Source organism: Bidens hawaiensis, unplaced genomic scaffold, assembly GCF_021521415.1.
Source record: "Bidens hawaiensis isolate Kalapana, Puna unplaced genomic scaffold, B.hawaiensis_p1.1 tig00419520_1, whole genome shotgun sequence".
Lineage (NCBI taxonomy): Eukaryota > Viridiplantae > Streptophyta > Magnoliopsida > Asterales > Asteraceae > Bidens > Bidens hawaiensis.
Window position 1 is genome coordinate 180,791 of NW_027504889.1, and position 19,778 is coordinate 200,568.

The 19,778-nt window shown below is 38.6% G+C and overlaps 2 protein-coding genes across 2 annotated transcripts; both read right to left on the bottom strand.

The window, feature by feature from the left end:
• Positions 1-2,502: 2,502 nt before the first annotated feature.
• Positions 2,503-4,818, bottom strand: LOC143609272 (putative oxidoreductase At4g09670). The gene is made up of 2 exons (XM_077084072.1): positions 4,312-4,818; positions 2,503-3,303 (listed from the first exon to the last, which is right to left on the bottom strand). Exons 1-2 carry the CDS (start codon positions 4,780-4,782, stop codon positions 2,689-2,691), a joined length of 1,086 nt encoding a protein of 361 aa, XP_076940187.1. The 5' UTR covers positions 4,783-4,818; the 3' UTR covers positions 2,503-2,688.
• Positions 4,819-14,015: 9,197 nt separating this feature from the next.
• On the bottom strand, positions 14,016-18,849 carry LOC143609266 (cleavage stimulating factor 64-like). The gene is made up of 10 exons (XM_077084068.1): positions 18,753-18,849; positions 18,582-18,660; positions 18,324-18,492; positions 17,505-17,538; positions 17,170-17,414; positions 17,014-17,091; positions 16,851-16,886; positions 15,752-16,099; positions 14,551-14,847; positions 14,016-14,176 (listed from the first exon to the last, which is right to left on the bottom strand). Exons 1-10 carry the CDS (start codon positions 18,781-18,783, stop codon positions 14,045-14,047), a joined length of 1,449 nt encoding a protein of 482 aa, XP_076940183.1. The 5' UTR covers positions 18,784-18,849; the 3' UTR covers positions 14,016-14,044.
• Between the last annotated feature and the right edge of the window lie 929 nt (positions 18,850-19,778).

Below are 19,778 nucleotides of genomic sequence, written 5' to 3' on the forward strand. Positions count from 1 at the left end.
ACTCTTTGGTTTCAAACAGAAAAACATCTGAATGATTAAAATTAGGTCTTAATTACTGTTGTTGCTGAATGGGACAGATGTTTATTCAGACCTGACTCATTCAGATCTGAATGAACCAAACCTATAAGGGATCATTTTCATACATGAGCATATGGTGATAGTGATAGTGATAGTGATAGTGATAGTGATAGTGATAGTGATAGTGATTAGCTTAAGTGAGTTTTTTTATTTTCTTTTATCTTTTTTTTCATGTCTAAACATAATACAAATATACGTCCATTCGTGTACTTAATTATGTTTTTATGTCTTTGAATTTGCCAAGAATTAAGCAGTTGCAGTGCATTGGATATTTCTTTTATTAAGTTTTGTTCTAATTAATTCTTACGTTTTGCCTTAATCTTTAGTTTTTATTTGATCTCATATACTATTAAAAAGGTTTAAAATACCAAGTGTTTTTATTTGATTATCAAATTAACACTTGGTTTTTGTTTTAATCTTGTTTTCGTTAACTGTGCTGGTGAATTTTCTAATATTGACTTATTCACACTTGCATTGAGTTGGGGAAGTTTGGGCACATATCTCTATGGAGAGGCACTAACAATAGCTGCCCTTACGTTTAGGAATAATATCTAGATCACAAAATGTAATGGTACGTGCCACCTCGTTATACTTTCACACATTAATCGAAATACTTATAAAAACGATATTTTGAATACAACACAACAAAAGTTTTCACTTGATTCAAAAACTGGTTATTATAATAAGTAACTAAAACTTTATCACTATGTCCGTTTCGAGATTAATTGAAACCATTGCATTTTATAGCTTGGTTATTCACTTATTCTAACTCAAGTATTTTCTTTAATGAAACTCATAGTATTTTCTAATCTATTAGTTCAAGGATGATATATTAATGACTAGGTTAGAATCATGCATGCGTACTACATAGGTTGAATAAACATGTAGGACCATCTCAAACGCTAAATACATGCAATAAAGTGTATAATTTCATATCACCATCTTCATACATTTTCTTTTCTTTCATCCCTTTTATGTCTACATTTTCTCTCTCATTCTTACTCATAACATCACAAATGCATGCACACGAGATAAAACCGAGTTAGGGTTATTAAGAGTCTAAACAAGTTAGGATTTGAGATATTGTGAACGAGTTTTTTAGATAGTTTTCTTGATCAATAAAGTGTCTTGGAGCTAACCAAATACGTGTTCATTTTGATGAGTTATATCAGTTCGTTCTATTACTCTCTTCCCTCTCTCTCCTCTAACCCATCATCCATGTCAAAAATACACCATAAATGCATCATATTGGGTTTGGACTAATAATATATACAACAGTCTTTAAAAAAACATGTGTAATAGACTATACAGGTTGAATAAACATACGTATTACACATATTAAATATAAAATAATTTAATCCGTTTATACATGCAGTTATCAAGATAGTCTTTAACAAAAAAAAAAAAATACTTTGACGAGTATTATTTTGAACCTAGTGATACGTGAAGATTTATTTGTGAAGACTTATATAGAAGCTTTTAAGTAATAAGGAAATAAACTTTATTAAGAAAATTCATAACTAATTTTAAATTGTATATTTTGGATAATGATATAAAAATTATCCATATTTAGATAATAAGCATTCATAATTAAATTTACTTTTAACTATTTAAAAAATATATACTTTTCTAATATCATTATTATTTAATGTCATAGTTAATAAGAATGTGACTCGTGTAAACAAAAAATTAGATGGTCCAAAATACTAACAAGTGTTACCTATTATTTTTATTTATTCTTTTGTTTTTGAACGACCAACTAAGTAACGCCGGATACTTCGTACACGGCCTCATTGGCTAAAGGTAGCCCGAGCTGGCCATGAGTCCGGACGGACAGAGCCCCTAGCGGTCACCTGTTGAGGGATTCCTCGGATAGAACCCGACCCCCACACCTGCTAAATGGCACCCGACCCCCACACCCGCTAAATGGCACGACAGCGAAGAGCCGGTAAAATCGGGTGAGATCATGACTCGAACCTTGGCAAGTCAGGATCATCTCTCATATAAATTAGTGATAGTGAGGTATAAACCCCTACATTTCACTAGTAAAGTGAGTGTTCTACCATTGAGTGACATCCGATTTATATTCTTTGTATTTTTTCGTTATGAAGATAAAGATATATGCCTGAAATCAATATTCTTTTTTTACTTTTGAATTCGTAAACATTTGTAAAGGAAAGCTTCGAGGAGTGGCTCTCTCCCAAGTTAGCTTTAAACAATTACGAATTTGTATCTGTGGGTATGGGTCGGGTAAAAAGAATGTGAATAGCATCAGTTGCAATAAAATAACTTTTTCAGAGTATTAATATTTAATAAAATAATTTTTCAGAGTTGATATTTGGGTTCATGTAAAACTTTTTGGTCTGTGTCGGGTTCAACCAGCCAACCCACATGTTACCATCGTATATGATGGTTCAATTAAGCGTGACCGAACCGCAAAAGCGTGTTGAAACCAACAAATAAATAAAACGGACAGCCGCTGCATTAACTTATACATTATCCATTATCATACGAGTACAAGCTTGCAGCATTATTCCACACTTAAAGCATCTTTTCACACTCAACCATGGACACCAAACTTAATCACAACCCGACCCTAACCGAGTCAGCTCAACTCAGACTCACCGCCTCTCCACCTTTCTCAACCGAAATCCTAACCGCATCCAACACATACTGAGTCTTCCGACTTAGTGTCGGCCACATCTTCTCAACCACCCCACCGTTCTTAACACCTTTAACCAACCTCGAAAATTCAGTAACCATACGCACTTCCTGTGGAAGCTCAGTCATGACCGTATGCTGACTCGGTAACGGGACCCACCCAGTTACCAACTCAGTCAACCCTGACTCAGTTGCAGTCAGAAACGAGGCCTGCTTCTCTTCAAACGGGATTACAAAGTCATTTAAATGTAAACTACCTTTCGTTCCCGATGCTGCGATGGTCATTGTAAGATTTGCAAGAAACGAGCAGTGAAACGTTGCAACGCGTCCGTCCTCCCAGTTTAAGGCGGCCCCACATGATATGATGACCCCGGCAATGTTAAATATGGTTCCAGGCAGAGCGGTTACAGTTTTGGGCAGGTTGAAGTCGTTTGCCCATAATATTGCACGGATGCAGTACCATCCTGCATCTCCTAGTGCACCGAGTGCATCGAGATCGGGTTTCACACGGATGTCGTTCTCTAGAAAGTCTTGATCGGCAGCAAAGGTAAAGGTTGCAGTCATCTACAATGATGTACACAACATGAGTTATATCGAATCATCTCAAACTGGACAAATAACCAAAGACCAAAGTAACTATAAAGGAAACAAATCAATGAGTTGAATGGGTTGAAATCAGTAGAACGATCGGCACCAGAAGGCTAGCTCATCTCAAACGAGCCAAATAAACAAAAGTAAACTAAACGGAAATGGGTCAAAAGGGTCAAACGAATGTTTGGCACTAAAGTCTAAATCATCTCAAATGGGCCAAATGAAAAAAAATAACTAATAAGAAAGGAAACAGCTCAAACAACATTTTGGTACTAAAATCCTAAATCATCTCAAACGGGCCAAATAAAGAACCAACTTAAAGGAAACAAGAAATAACGTCAAAAGAACGTTTGCTTAGATCATCTAAACCAGGCCAAATAAGTAAAACTAATTCAAAAGGAAATCGGTCAAAAGGGTCAAATGAATGTTTTGACACTAGAAGCCTAGATCATCTCAAACGAGAAAAATACACAAAATTAACTTAAAACGAATCCGTCAAAAGGGTGAAGCCTAGATCATATTAAACAAGCCTAACTTAAAAGTTAACAGGCCAAAAGAGTCCGTACAGGTGTACAACAAGCCATAACTATCTCAAACAGGCCAAATAAACAAAATTTACTAAAAAAGAAACCGGTCAAAATGAATGTTTGGTACTAGAAACCTAAATCATGTCAAGGCCTGTATGCTTAAAACAATTAAACGCATAAAAACTTAAACTTTAACCATAACCTAACCCAAACCTGCATTAAAACACAAAAATTAAAATAATATCTAAAACTTAATATAATCATATAACGGGAAAAGTTAAAGTACAAATTAAAGTAGTGTGATTATGGAATTACACTGTACCGTAATTATTACACTATGTTGTTGATTCTCACAATTAGCACGTTAATTTAATTTGTAGTTGATCCAAACCCATCATATAACAAACAAAATATGACCAACCAAATACCCAATTTAGCCCAATTAACATAATACCGATTTAAACTCTCCGAAATTCGCAGGATCCTGGAGAAACTCCTTCATCTTAGCCGTCCTGGGATTATGCATCCACATAGTGGAATCCATCAACTGGACCCCATTGACCTCACACGCCTCCACAATCTTATCGAACTCACCGACATTCAACGCCACAGGTTTCTCAAGCAGAACATGTTTCTTCTTCTCAGCGGCAAGCACCGCCCACTTAAGATGCAAACTGGTGGGTAACGGAACATAGACGACGTCAACATCAGGGTCGTCCAAAACGGCGTCGTAGCTGCCGTAGATTTTAACGGACTGTGGGTAGTTGTTGGACTGAGCGTATTTGGTGGCTTTGTCGAGTGATCGGCTGCCGATGGCGTGGATGGTGGAGTTGGGTGAGAGGGTTATGGCTCGGGAGAGTTTACGGGCTATGTCGGCGCACCCCAGGATGCCGAACCGAATTGGGGTTTGTTGTTCTTCAGCCATTGTTGGTTGGTTTGAGGTTTGAGAGTGTAGTGGGTGAACTGTAATCACTAGTTGTTTTTTTTTTTTTTTTTTTGAATGTTCAAGCTTTCCTCCTACTATTTATATTATACCGCCAATGCCAGGAATCGAACCCTGAACCTCTCACCCAAAGGCCAAAGCCTTTACCATCCCACCAAAGTGGTGATGGCCACTAGTTTTTATTGCCACAATAATAATAATAATAACAATAATCATCAGTGTTGATGAGACTAGAGAGAAAAGTTAATTGCGTGATGTGTCCTTATGCTTTTTGAGTGTGTCTAGATTTGCCCCCTTCGTTTATTAAGGTTTTCCGGTTAATTACGGGAAAACCCACCTGCTTGAAAGCCCACTGATGGTAAAACTAGAACGCTCTCAGGATGGAACTGTAGGGGTGAACACTGTTCGGTGCGGTTCGGTTATTGTGTGAAACCTAAACCAAAACCGAAGCTAGCGGTTATTTTAGAATACCAACCGACCAGTTTTTGGTTATTTCGGTTTCGGTTATGTTCCATTTTTTAATTGTGAGTAGACATTAGAAAAATCAAAAAAATAGAGTAGCGTGTGTATATTAAATTCAAAATACAAAAATAGGCACGTGTTACATATAACTAAACACATACTAAGTTGTTTGAGTAGTAGAGTTTAAAATTCAATATTTTTTTTTTCTTATAAACACTAAATTTGGCCCGAATCTTCATTCATTAACTTATTCGTCTTCAAAGTTTAGGCCCAATCTTCATAATCTCCATCACCGTCCATGGTAGATTCTTTTGGTGTTTTGTTTCCGGTCATAACATCTTAAAAAACACGTAGAAAACATAGGTTCGATTAATCGATTCGATTCGGTTTTTTTTTGGTTTTTTAAAATGGATAACCGAACCTAAACCCAAAAATCGATTTTTCAAAAAACTAAAAAAATAACCGTCTCTTAATGCGTCGGTTCGGTTTTTTTCTGTTTCGGTTCGGTTAGTTCGGTTTTTTTCTGTTTGGTTTCGGTTCGGTTAGTTCGGTTTTCTGCTCACCCCAATCAAACTGGAGATCACAAAGTTTTCCTTCATTGAGCCACTCACACCTCTCCAAAGTGTGGTTTATGAGAATTAAATATGGGTCTCTACTGAAAAACCTAGGCTTCCTACTACTATATTATATTGATTTGTCATATATTGTGTTACTAGAAAGTTGCTTATAAGTATATAATATGTTATTTTTAAATAAAAGCTGTTATAGAAATTTCATAGTCAAATTAAGGAGGATGAATGAAATGGTTGTTTCTATTATGTAACTTTTGACAAAAATGACATGAAAAAGTCATAGTAGTTTAAAACTTGTGGCAGAAAGTTGGTTTAAGTAATTAAAACCAAAATAAATAATTAATTGAGTAAAGTTGAAGATGATAGGACAAAATTTTTAATATTGTTTTAAATAACCATATATTATAATTATGTTTAAAAGACAAATTTGGCTAGCATCGGTGAATTATCATAATAGTTGTATTACTTGAAAATTTAATGCATTATGATATTGTATAGATTATTCATAAAACATGTTCATGTCATAACTAATATTTTGTTGAGAAACGAGCTATATAGTATATATGATGGTTTGATTAGAGGGAGGAAGATTGTGAGTAGATGGTAATGTAACCGATTTACGTATTATGTTTAAATAACTCGCAATTTAAAGATAATTGTTCTAAAAAAACAATTGTCAGTATCATTTTTAATATATAAATGGACAAAAAGTTGATTAAAACGAAAATGGGGCCAATGAAGTTTTGTTGTTACAATATTAAATTCTAAGATATATATTTGAAGAGGTAGGTCCCAGCAGAGCCCAGTTGGACCCGCAAGACTCACCTTGAATAGGGACGTCTGCGCAATAACCAACTGCTCCAGCAGGGCCCACCATGCTCAGAGAACCTTACGGGCAGTACGCCAGCTGTACCCGCAGGGAAAGCCTCCCAATGGCGAAGTACCCCGCCTGTTCCCGCAGCTGCGGATACAAGCCATCAGGGAAGGCTACCCGCACTAACAGCAAGGCTACACGCACAAGGCATTCGCTACTTCAGTAGTCACATGAAGGAATGAGCAAGGCGGGAATACTCCCGCCTAAATGAGCCAGTCCGTATGCTTCTGGAAGGTCTTTCGTACTATACCTACTAAGGTATGGGCGGAACAGACAATTTGACCAGAGCAGCCCATGAACCAATCACAGGGTGACAGCTCACCGACAACAATACGAGGAGGAGCACCCTCTAGTACTGTTTGTCACTATTAGCCGCTGCCTACTCACCAACCCTTACGATGGGACGTGCGCAGCCTACAGTTGGTGGAACAGTGCGTAGCCGGCAGTAAAGGAACAGTATACAGCCGACCTTTACTGTTGGCCGTAGCCTATCCACCAACCAGCATGGCCTGTGCGTAGTCCACTGTTGGTAGAACAGGAATACTATTCAGCCGGCTGTACCTTCTAGGAAACCTACCTTCGGCTATAAATACTCCAACACCTTGGAATGGTAAGGACATCATCTGATATCTCAATCTTATCTAGCAATCTCTTAATATACACTTATATTCAGAGCAATCTAGTCTGATTCTCACGCCGGAGGGTGGTCACAAGGAGGAACCCCCCCCCTTCTCAGTGACGAGCTTACGGTGTCTGTTTTGCAGGTCCCCTGAAGAACAACCTTCTCTGCTGGACCTCATCCTCGTGGGAAACATTACTTAACCCCCAGATTATCTATAATCTGCCCGTGGGTTCACTTAGTGTTTCTTCATTGGCGCCATCCGTGCATAAAAGCTAGAACTAATTTAGTTTTTTCAAAATTTCTGAAGAAATGGTTAACGTTACTCCGGTCCCAAGGCCAGTAACCGACCAAGAAACCCCGGTAACCACAACCCCAGCAACTGGGGGGAACACCGGCGGATATACAAATCTTGCGAACACTACCCCGACTACCCAAGCCGGGGCAAGTGCAGTAAATATTCCACTGGGGTTCACCGATGCCCAGTTGGAAAAACGAACGAGGGTCCCTCGCCAAACACTAGATCAAGTGAAGGCGTGGGCCGAAGCACGTCAGAGAGAGTTCCAAGCTGAATTGGATGAACGCTTGCGTTCAGTTCAACAGGCTGACGAATTCGGCAGTACTCGCCAACATCTCAATATGAACAGCGAGGGCGAGTACTCAGACGACGACAGGGAAGAATCCGATACCGACGCAAACCCTCGCCATAAGGCGAAAGGGAAGCGTAAGGAAACGGACTTCCAGCCGAAAATGAATTTTGGGGAAGCTTTTAAACCAACGAATGCGGAGAGAAACCCGCGTGACTTCTCCAAAACCTTTAGGCCAACTGCTACAAATGCAGGAAAGTCAAAGTTCGCAAGGGACATTGCGGAAGCAATCGCCCCGAGAAGTGCCAAACAAATGTCCAACATTGGCACTTATGATGGTCTATCCGACCCATACGACCACTTGAACAGATTCATTGCGGGGGCAACCGTCAGTAACTGGACGGAACCCACGTGGTGTTATATGTTCCAGATGACTCTGGTTGGAGCGGCCAGGGCATGGTTCGATCGTTTACCGGTCCACCACATATATGACTGGGCGGACTTTCAGAACAAGTTCAGCCAGCACTTCAGCCAACAGAGGAAATATACCGAAGAACAGTGGACGATCCTCAACCGCGTTAGAGAGGAGGATGAATCTTTACTAGACTTCATCACCCGCTTCAACTCCAAAAAGCTAAGTCTCGGCAACATAAGTGAAGATCTGGTTCGCGCCGCTTTCATCCAAGGCGCCGAATACCCAGAGCTTATCCGCACATTGACGGGTAAGGATGTCATGCCGTCAACATGGGATGCCATCATGACGGCGGCCAAGCGCTTTGCCGAGACGGAGAAGCAACTGGGAAGGGATCTTCCTCAGAGTACACACCTCTATACGCAGAGGACAAGAGAGAACAATGTTCGGATCGCCCGGCAGAACAAAAAGAGGAAGCTAGGTATCTGGCAGTCAAGGGTAAACTTTGACACCTCATCCAGCTCTCACCCTCTTGTTGGCGGAAGAAATCACACACACCCTTCAAGCCAAAAGCACCGGTGGACGCCACTCACCAAAAGCGTCACGGAGATATTTGCCACGGAAAAGCTACCATGGCCAAAACCTCCAATGATCCGACAGCGACCTAATGCGGATCAGAGCAAATCCTGTGACTTCCACGGGACAAAAGGTCATGGTACAGAAGAGTGTACATCCTTGAAGGACATTGTTGAAGCATTCGTCAAGGATGGAAGACTGGCACACCTGGTGGCATCAATCAAGAAGGGAGGAAGGAACGACAACCGGTACCGAGGCAACGGACGAAAGCCCGTGGACATCAGCATCAACATGGTTCATGGCAACATCAGAGGAAGAAAAAGGCGAACGCCAGAACCATTGCGTGGAAGGAAGCTGAGGTGCGCTTCCCGCGAGTGCCAGGAGGACCCAGCAAAGAAGGCCCTATCGTCATCAAAAGCCAGCTGGGGCACTACATCACTTCTCGCACTCTTGCTGACAATGGCGCCTCGTCAACGGTGATGTACAGGCAGTTCTTCAACAAGCTAGATGACGAAGACAAGGAACGCCTGGAAACGATCTGCGCCTCGATGGAAGGGTTTGATGGCAGCACAAACACCCCCCTGGGTATCCTATCTTTCCCCGTCACTCTTACAGATGGGAAACACTCCCGCACAGAAGATGTGGACTTTGTCGTGATGAGGAAGCCACACCACACATACGACATTCTCTTCGGGAGAGACGGGATGGCAAGATTCAACGCCGTGGTATCCTCAGTCCACGGCATGATGGGATGGCCAACAGCTGAGGGTGTAGCGATGATCACCGGCATTCCCCAGGTATGCATCGCATCTGTCTCATCTAAACCCAAACCAAAGATGGCTAAACCAACCATCACCGAACCAGAAAGATGGGCCTTCAACGGCAAGTACCCGGACCAGGCCGTCTCCATTGGCCCAACAATTGTTGATCCCACACGCACCTTACTCAAGCGTTTATTACAAAAGAACGCTGACATCTTCGCGTGGACACCAGCTGACATGACTGGTGTACCCCGAAGTAAGGCAGAGCATAAGCTCAAATGCGATCCGGCTGTTACGCCGATCGTTCAAAAGCACAGAGTAATGGGGCCAGAACAAACTAACGCGTGTAGAACCCAAATCAATGAGCTCCTTGACGCAGGCATCGTCTCTTAATGCGTCGGTTCGGTTTTTTTCTGTTTCGGTTCGGTTAGTTCGGTTTTTTTCTGTTTGGTTTCGGTTCGGTTAGTTCGGTTTTCTGCTCACCCCAATCAAACTGGAGATCACAAAGTTTTCCTTCATTGAGCCACTCACACCTCTCCAAAGTGTGGTTTATGAGAATTAAATATGGGTCTCTATTGAAAAACCTAGGCTTCCTACTACTATATTATATTGATTTGTCATATATTGTGTTACTAGAAAGTTGCTTATAAGTATATAATATGTTATTTTTAAATAAAAGCTGTTATAGAAATTTCATAGTCAAATTAAGGAGGATGAATGAAATGGTTGTTTCTATTATGTAACTTTTGACAAAAATGACATGAAAAAGTCATAGTAGTTTAAAACTTGTGGCAGAAAGTTGGTTTAAGTAATTAAAACCAAAATAAATAATTAATTGAGTAAAGTTGAAGATGATAGGACAAAATTTTTAATATTGTTTTAAATAACCATATATTATAATTATGTTTAAAAGACAAATTTGGCTAGCATCGGTGAATTATCATAATAGTTGTATTACTTGAAAATTTAATGCATTATGATATTGTATAGATTATTCATAAAACATGTTCATGTCATAACTAATATTTTGTTGAGAAACGAGCTATATAGTATATATGATGGTTTGATTAGAGGGAGGAAGATTGTGAGTAGATGGTAATGTAACCGATTTACGTATTATGTTTAAATAACTCGCAATTTAAAGATAATTGTTCTAAAAAAACAATTGTCAGTATCATTTCTAATATATAAATGGACAAAAAGTTGATTAAAACGAAAATGGGGCCAATGAAGTTTTGTTGTTACAATATTAAATTCTAAGATATATATTTGAAGAGGTAGGTCCCAGCAGAGCCCAGTTGGACCCGCAAGACTCACCTTGAATAGGGACGTCTGCGCAATAACCAACTGCTCCAGCAGGGCCCACCATGCTCAGAGAACCTTACGGGCAGTACGCCAGCTGTACCCGCAGGGAAAGCCTCCCAATGGCGAAGTACCCCGCCTGTTCCCGCAGCTGCGGATACAAGCCATCAGGGAAGGCTACCCGCACTAACAGCAAGGCTACACGCACAAGGCATTCGCTACTTCAGTAGTCACATGAAGGAATGAGCAAGGCGGGAATACTCCCGCCTAAATGAGCCAGTCCGTATGCTTCTGGAAGGTCTTTCGTACTATACCTACTAAGGTATGGGCGGAACAGACAATTTGACCAGAGCAGCCCATGAACCAATCACAGGGTGACAGCTCACCGACAACAATACGAGGAGGAGCACCCTCTAGTACTGTTTGTCACTATTAGCCGCTGCCTACTCACCAACCCTTACGATGGGACGTGCGCAGCCTACAGTTGGTGGAACAGTGCGTAGCCGGCAGTAAAGGAACAGTATACAGCCGACCTTTACTGTTGGCCGTAGCCTATCCACCAACCAGCATGGCCTGTGCGTAGTCCACTGTTGGTAGAACATGAATACTATTCAGCCGGCTGTACCTTCTAGGAAACCTACCTTCGGCTATAAATACTCCAACACCTTGGAATGGTAAGGACATCATCTGATATCTCAATCTTATCTAGCAATCTCTTAATATACACTTATATTCAGAGCAATCTAGTCTGATTCTCACGCCGGAGGGTGGTCACAAGGAGGAACCCCCCCCCCCCTTCTCAGTGACGAGCTTACGGTGTCTGTTTTGCAGGTCCCCTGAAGAACAACCTTCTCTGCTGGACCTCATCCTCGTGGGAAACATTACTTAACCGCCAGATTATCTATAATCTGCCCGTTGGTTCACTTAGTGTTTCTTCAATATTATAACAATCTTATTCATATAAAAAGAACCGAACAATTTTTAACTTATTATTGACTATGAAAGAGAAATGACAAACTCAAGTTATATGTTGAGTTAAATAAATAAGTTAGTAATATTGAATTTGTACAAAATGCTTCACATTCAGGGTATGGCTTGACTATCACCTGATTTCCCAATCAGACTTTATCTTGGACCATGATTCTTCCCAATACGGTCACCTCTTGACGATCTATCAACGATCGACTGTTTATCGGCCGTGAATAGAGGTGCACAAATCGGGTTCACCTTGAAAACCCGAACCGGTTCGGAACCGGTTTTTTTCACACCGGGTAGAAAATGAAACCGGTTCCAGTCAAGAACCGGTTCGGTTCCCGACCCGATGCCCAGAAATGCAAACTTTTAGGAACCGGGTAGGGTTTGAACCGGACCGGTTATTACGTAAAAACCGGTTCCACCGGTTTTTTTTGAAATTCAAACAATATAGCCGTTAGAAACCGGTTCCAACGACTATATAGCCGTTTTTGACCGTTGGAACCGGTTTTATTACTATATTTAGCCATTTTTCATTCTATAAATACCAATGTATGAGTGTGTACTTGTTAAACCACTTCCAAAACTATAAAACACACTCCAAAACACAATTAAGCTTAAACCGACAACAAATGGCAAGTAATGACGACGTTGTTATGGTGATCGAAACAACAAGATGCCCCGATGTTTGGGTTCATTACGATTTGTGTCTAATGACCGACTCACATGAGATGGCACGTTGCAAATATTGCTCGAAGTTTCTTAAAGCAGCATCCAACTCGACATTACGAAAACATACGAATAAGTATTGTCGAGAGAAAAGAAGTTTGGATGCTAAAAAAGCGGAAGTGGGAGAATCGTCTGGCTCTACAACCCAAAAATACTCTTCTTAGCCTTCTTGTAAGTTTTTTTGATGGGTGCCATAATAATATTTAGTTGGATGGTCGGGTAACGGAACGGGTTTGCTAAAGGAGTAGTATTTTAGTTTGTTTTTGAGTTTGGTGGTGAAACAAGTGGTGGAAAACAAGTTATATATAGGTTTCGGGCATCAAAAACGGTTCCAACGGCTATATTACCGTTGGAACCGGTTACAACGGCTCTATTCTCTCTCAATAACCGGTTCCAACGGCTATATTACCGTTGGAACCGGTTCCAACGGCTATTTTGTGTCTCAAAAACCGGTTCCAACGGCTATATTACCGTTGGAAGGTTCCAACGGCTAATTTGACCAATGTTTGACTAATCAAAAAAAACCCGCCGGAACCGGTTTTTTCGGGTAGGAACCGAACCGGTTACAATTAAGAACCGGGTTGGAACTGATGGGGACATACAAATAGGAGAACCGGGTACGATTTTCGGGTACAAAAATACCCAAACCGGGTATGGGCCAACCGGGTAGGAACTGGAACCGGTTCCTGTTCGGTTCCACTAGTTAGGTTCCGGAACCGGTTTTTTTGTGCACCTCTAGCCGTGAATCATACCAGACACATGCATCAATGTCTTTGTCATCTTAAAATATGCAAACATAGGAGTACTAGATTTGTCATAGTGTTGTTCCTAAATCATTGAAATCAATAGAAAACCGTGTTTTTAACAATCTAGAACTTAAAACCAGTCATGTAAACCAAACCAAATTACCTTTTATTGTTGATTTGTTTTTATTTTATAATATATAGTTATGCATAATGCATAATAGTTGTGAACTGCTTTAGCCATTTTAAAAAACTAATATAATCTAAAGTTATTTATTTATTATGAATAGCATAATCTGAAGTTATTGAAAATAAAAATTTAAAAACTGATTCAAACCCTCCAAAGTAAACCAAACGTTTTGACGGCCAAATATCAATCACCATACAAAATATTCAAAAACAGAAAGCAAGTACTCGTTATCCAAAACATTAATAAAAAAACTATATTCCAAAATCTATTTGCAACCGTTACAAGTGTAATTGGATCCCTCAGATTTCTAAACTACTACTGTAAACATGTATGCCCAAAAAATTTAAAGACTGATGAATGTTGTCACCAACTGGTATGGGCCATGCTTCGAGTCATCGACTAAGTTTGACTCGAGTCATCGACTAAGTTTGACTCGAGTCTTTGACTAAGTTGACTGTCGAAGCATCTGTTGAAGCTGAATGACTTGCTGCTGTTGTTCTGGAGACAATGAACTTAACTGCTCCGGTGTCAGACTCAACACTTGTTGCAGTAAAGCCGATTCAGCATCAGGAGGAAGCTGCAGCCAGTTAAAAAAACAATACATGTTAAGAACACGAATCACAGACGTATAGGGGTGTAAACGAGGCAAGCCGAGCTTGAACAAGCTCTAGCCCAAGCAGGCTCCAGCCTAAAACTAAGTTCGTTTAATAAACAAGCCCGAGCTTCGCTTATCGAGCTCGAGTAGGCTCGCGAGCTTAAAAAAGCCCATTGTTAAACAATTTTTGTTTAATGTATTAAACGTATATTTACATAATACTAATTATTGCACATAAATTTATGATAAAATAGTTAAAACTTATAACAATATATATTATGTCACTCGGGCTTAAACAACTCGGCTACAACCCCTACAGTCGTAAAAATTCAGGAAGTAATAAAAAGGTCAAATACCTCAAGGTTTGGTTTTTGAGAATCTGCAGGGCCCGCTTTTAAAGTACCAGAGGCAGGAAGATTAACATCTGCAGGTGAGAAAGATGCACCCCTTCCATCCTCCAATTTCAACAATTTTGAAGGATGAACAATTTGATCTTTGTCTTTATCAAAGCTTGCAGTTTCATGTAACCTTGAAGCCATAGTTGGATGATGATCAACTTTAATCCCCCAAGCAGGATTATTAAATAAATGTACAGGCTTTTCATGATCTTTATTTCCGTTATTTGGTATAGAAGGCCTGATTGAGGAGCTAGGCTATAAAGAAAACGAATACGTTCAAAAGAATAGCTAAGTTTGATTAAAAAATACGGTAAATACCATATAAAACCATCATTCTTTCATTTTTTTTATAACGAAAAAGTGTTTCAACTCAATTTTGGTGTATTAAGATCACTAAACTTGTAAAACAAAGTCCAACAACTCAATCTTGGTATATTAAAGTCCTCAAACTTGTCTGGAATGCACGTATTTGTAAAAAAAAAAAAGAATAATGTAAAGTGACTTGTTACCTCTAAAACCAGTCAAAATTGGATAAGTGACATGAAACATTTTTGCCTATACCATCTTATTTTGATCGTTTTAAGAAATAACAGGTCGTTATCTTAAACTTTTCTCACACGTGCGTGCATTCCAAAAAAGTTGAAGAACTTTAATATACCAAGACTGAGTTGAGGGACTTTAGTGCCACAAATTTGTGTTCAGGGATTTTTTCATGTAACATAAGAAAGTATGTAGGTATTTTATGGTATTATTAACCTTTAAAAATATTACAACGCAATTTCAGAAATATTATCTTCCATTCAAAAAGCAAAACAAGAATTTAACTGAAATGAAAAAAGGTGTCAATTTCAACACATCACTTATGAATGGGCTAGATTATGTTTTAAACCCAACAGCACAAATGAGTGCATTCAAAAATTTTAACTGAAAAAAGAAACCAGATTATTGTTGTAGTAAACAGCTAAACATAGTTCCAGTGATCATACTAACCATATAAAAATGTCCAAAAAAGGTGAAGGTTGCTCGACCCGACCTTAACCCAACCTGTCTCAACATGTACTATAAACTTGCACATTTTGACCCAGTGCACCCACAACCCACCCATTTTGCCAATCTACAAAATAATCATATACTGTATGATGCAAGTATTTATTGATACCTTAATAGAAGGCTGAATAGGAACAACTAACTGAGAACTATGCTGTGGATGTAACTGAATATTTGCAGCGGTTGATGGTCCAGACAATGTAGAATAATGTAAAACCGAATGCTGAGCTGGCAGTGGAGTCTGAAACCGAGGCTGTGCATACTGGCTGGAAAGTAATGTAGAGGACGGTTGACTTTGAGATTGTTGGATGAATCCAAGTGGCAATTTGCTCTGAGCAAGAGGGGGCAACCCGGAAAGTGACTGAATTGAAGATTGTTGACTTAGTTGACCTGGTTGACCGCTGTGGACTGAAGGATGTGTGTGTTGACCAGGAAGCAGTTGAGCATTTGGCATCTGTAGCTACAATATAGATAAACAAAGAATAACACATAAAGCTTCTTTGTTTTGAAAAATTAGTTTTTTGTAGATGATTAGCATGTTAAATAAATATGATTACAAACGCCATATTGTTTTCTTTTAAAAGAATGCAATACTTTAATAAAATTTATTTCAATAAATATGTTCGTTCTTTTAGTTTACCTTTAACTGAACATATCATCAAACAGGAACAGTTAAACGAACAGGGTTCTTGTTCGATTTAGTTTGTTGATAAAATGAGCATGTTTGTGTTCGTTTATGTTCGTTAAAACGAGCTAAAAGCCTAAAACTAGTTAAAAGTAATGTGATGAACAATTTGATGATCCTAAAATGTTATTAAAACTATACAAAGTTGTAATGGGTTATGAGCCAATAACTTAAAAGAATATATTAATGAACGTAAACGAATGAACTTAAACAAGTGGAAACTAACGTACATAAATTAAGGTAAAGAAACAAACATAAACAAATTTAGATAAACAAACGTTCACAAACATAAATGGACGAATGAGGCATGTGTTCATGTTCGTTCGTTTGATTAAATGAACAAACTTCTTTGTTCATGTTTGTCCATTTATTAACTAAATGATCATAAACAAACTTCTTGCCGAACAGTTCACGAATTGTTCACTAAAGTTAAGTTCTTTTAAAGGCCTAAACACAATAATCTAGGAGATTTTATAAATTATAAACACACTTTGAAGAAAGAAATTTAGTGAAGTAAAATGCATACCATGTGAGGAGGAACTGCCTTCAGCATAATATGAGCCTGCAACCAATTGACCAAAAGATTATTAACTTCTAAAATTAAAAAAAAAAAAAAACAGTTGTTCTATAAAGTAGCTTAACATGCTCAACGACAATTCTTAAAAAAAAAAAAAGCTTAATAAAATAACCTGTAAAACCGCCTTTGACAGTTGTGGGTGAGCAAGTAACAGCTGGCGTGCTTGTTCCTTATTTTGAGTAGCTAACACCTGTTAATTTACAATATGAAATTAATCACATTCTTTTAAAAACTTTATAAACTCTGCATGCAAAAATAATATAGTTACCTTGAATTCAGTCAAAACCTCGGTCAACTGGCCTTTGGGTATTTTAGCAAGATGAAGAGTCAACGGATCAGTTCCCAATGTTGGTTGACTTTGGATACCATTTTGACTTAAATTATTCATAGTTTGACCATTTCCAAGGGTTCCAGCCATCACAATAGCAGCAGCCATAGCCACTTGTAGACCAACAGCCTGGTTTAAACTAGGATCACTAGGTACTGCCGGACCCCCAATTTGTTTTTGAGGAGCTATGGTTACAAATATTAATATAATATTATGTTAATTTACACGTATATTATTAAATCATGCTATTTAAATAAGTTGAACTTAAGCATTACCAGTATTTGTAGGGAGTCCAGGCCCACCACGACCCTGAAAAAAGGGACAAGAAAATTGAACTAACGATACATAAATAGTAGAGATAGCCGTTTACGTTCGTTTATTTAATAAACGAAAAAACACAAACACAATTTTTTGTTCATTTAGTTAAATGACCAAACATGAGCGCATGTGTCGTTCATTCACTTATGTTTGTGAACTTTGTTTGTTTAAATTATTGTATGTTCGTTCGTTTAAATTCGTTTATGTTCGTTACTTTATGCTAGTTCGCTTACGTTCGTTAATATAAACTTAAATTTTCTAGGGCCATTACAATTTAGTCTAGTTTTAGTAACTTTTTAGGCTCAACACATTGTTGTTCACTCGTACTTTTAATTGGTTTTAGCACAGTTATGTTAGTTCATCTATGTTCACTTATGTCCGTGAACCGTTCCTTTATACCGTTAAGGAACGAACACAAAAAAACACAGTCATGTTTATTTTCTTAAGAAATGAACGCAAACGGGAAAACCCTGTTCGTTTAGCTGTTCGTGTCCGATCGCTTGTTCAGTTAAAGTTAAACGGACAAACACAAACATGCTCCATTCATGTTTGTTCAGTTCGTTTACAAGCCTAGAATCGTGTAACAGGTCAAAGGGCTCAAGGTCAAAACGAGCAGCTCTTAAATGGGTTGGATTAAGTCGGCTTGAACCGTTAATATTATTTTTCAATTTTCATACACAACCAACATCATAAACTTAACTAAAACCTATCATTAATCAAAATGAACTAGCACGTAATTCTAACAAATAGCAACATAGAACATTAAAATTATTTACCTGAGTTCTATCAGGATTTTTGTCATTTTCAGCAAAATCAACTCTCAACTGTCTACCATTGATATCATAACCATGAAGATTGCGTCTAGCACTTAAAGCGGTCTCTTCATCTTTATACTCACAAAAGCCGTAGCCTTTAGGCTTACCAGTTTCTCTATCAATAACTAATCTGAAACATATAATATAAGTTACAACTAAACGGTTCGATACCTATTCATCTAAATCAAATAATTCAATTGATTTGAATAAGTTAGAGACCTGAAGGAGACAACAGGGCCAACCTCCTCACATATTTGTATAAGCTGTTCTTCGGTTGCATCGTACGGTATATTTCCAACTGCAAACAAACAAACAAATCATAAATTGAGCTGTTTTCAAACAGTGTTAGGGTTTCAGTTTCAATTGAACGAATCGAAAGCGAAAACGAACCAAAAACGCAGCGATGTTGAGAATTAGCCATCAAAAGTACTAACAAATGGAGTTGAATTCAATGTTAATGTTATTATTGCTCAGCATCGTAAATACTCTAACGTCAACCGAGAAACTGATAATATCTAGGGTTTGTGGTTTTACAATTAGGATTGACTGACTGACTGACAGATGTTAATTGAACATAATAATAATAATAATAATAGTTCCAGTAATACTAATAGAATAAGGTGAAATAAAACAATGATTAATTAAAGAATTCATACATACAACAAAAATAATATCCCAACCAATCAATAATTAGAATAGAGGTGAAAATCTGTGAAGGATCTATTCTGGGGAAGATCGAATTAGGGGAAGGAAGCCTATGCGCATAAGTATCTATATGAGGTGAGAGGATTACGCGCCCGTCACCCCACCCAGGCCAATTATGTTGACATGAATGGGATTCAAGCTGGCATTCGAGTTTGGCTTGGCGATCCCGGTAAAACCCAGTTTACTCACCCCTCCCGAAGGCACGACAGGTTTTAATGCCCTGGTAAAATCCGGTTGGAATCAGGATTCGAATCCGAAACATCAGGGTCATCCATCATGTTCTTGACCATTGGGGCAAGCCCCGCTGGTTAGAAGATCTATTTGATTGATTGGGGTCCTTTATATATTTGCGTTTTCATATATATTAAAATACAAAACAAAAAAACACAATTAGGTGAAAATTTAACTAGTCGAGTCAAGGTAAAATGAACTCGGGTTGGGACTCATTATAACACAAGTTGAGCAGGCTTGATTCGTAATCTTTAATCTGAGCTAGAAACTCGAGTTGTATAAGGCTTGTATACAAATTTCGTTAGCATGTGACTTGATGAACAAACTCATTTATTGTGTGCAACAATTCACACTGAACGTATGATGCATATTCAAATAGACGTGTACAAACTGGGTTCGTGCCTAAAGTGATTCAGGTCAACAAAAGTCAAAATTGTTCTACGTTGGAACCGATTTGAAAAGTCAAAGGATTGGGTTTGA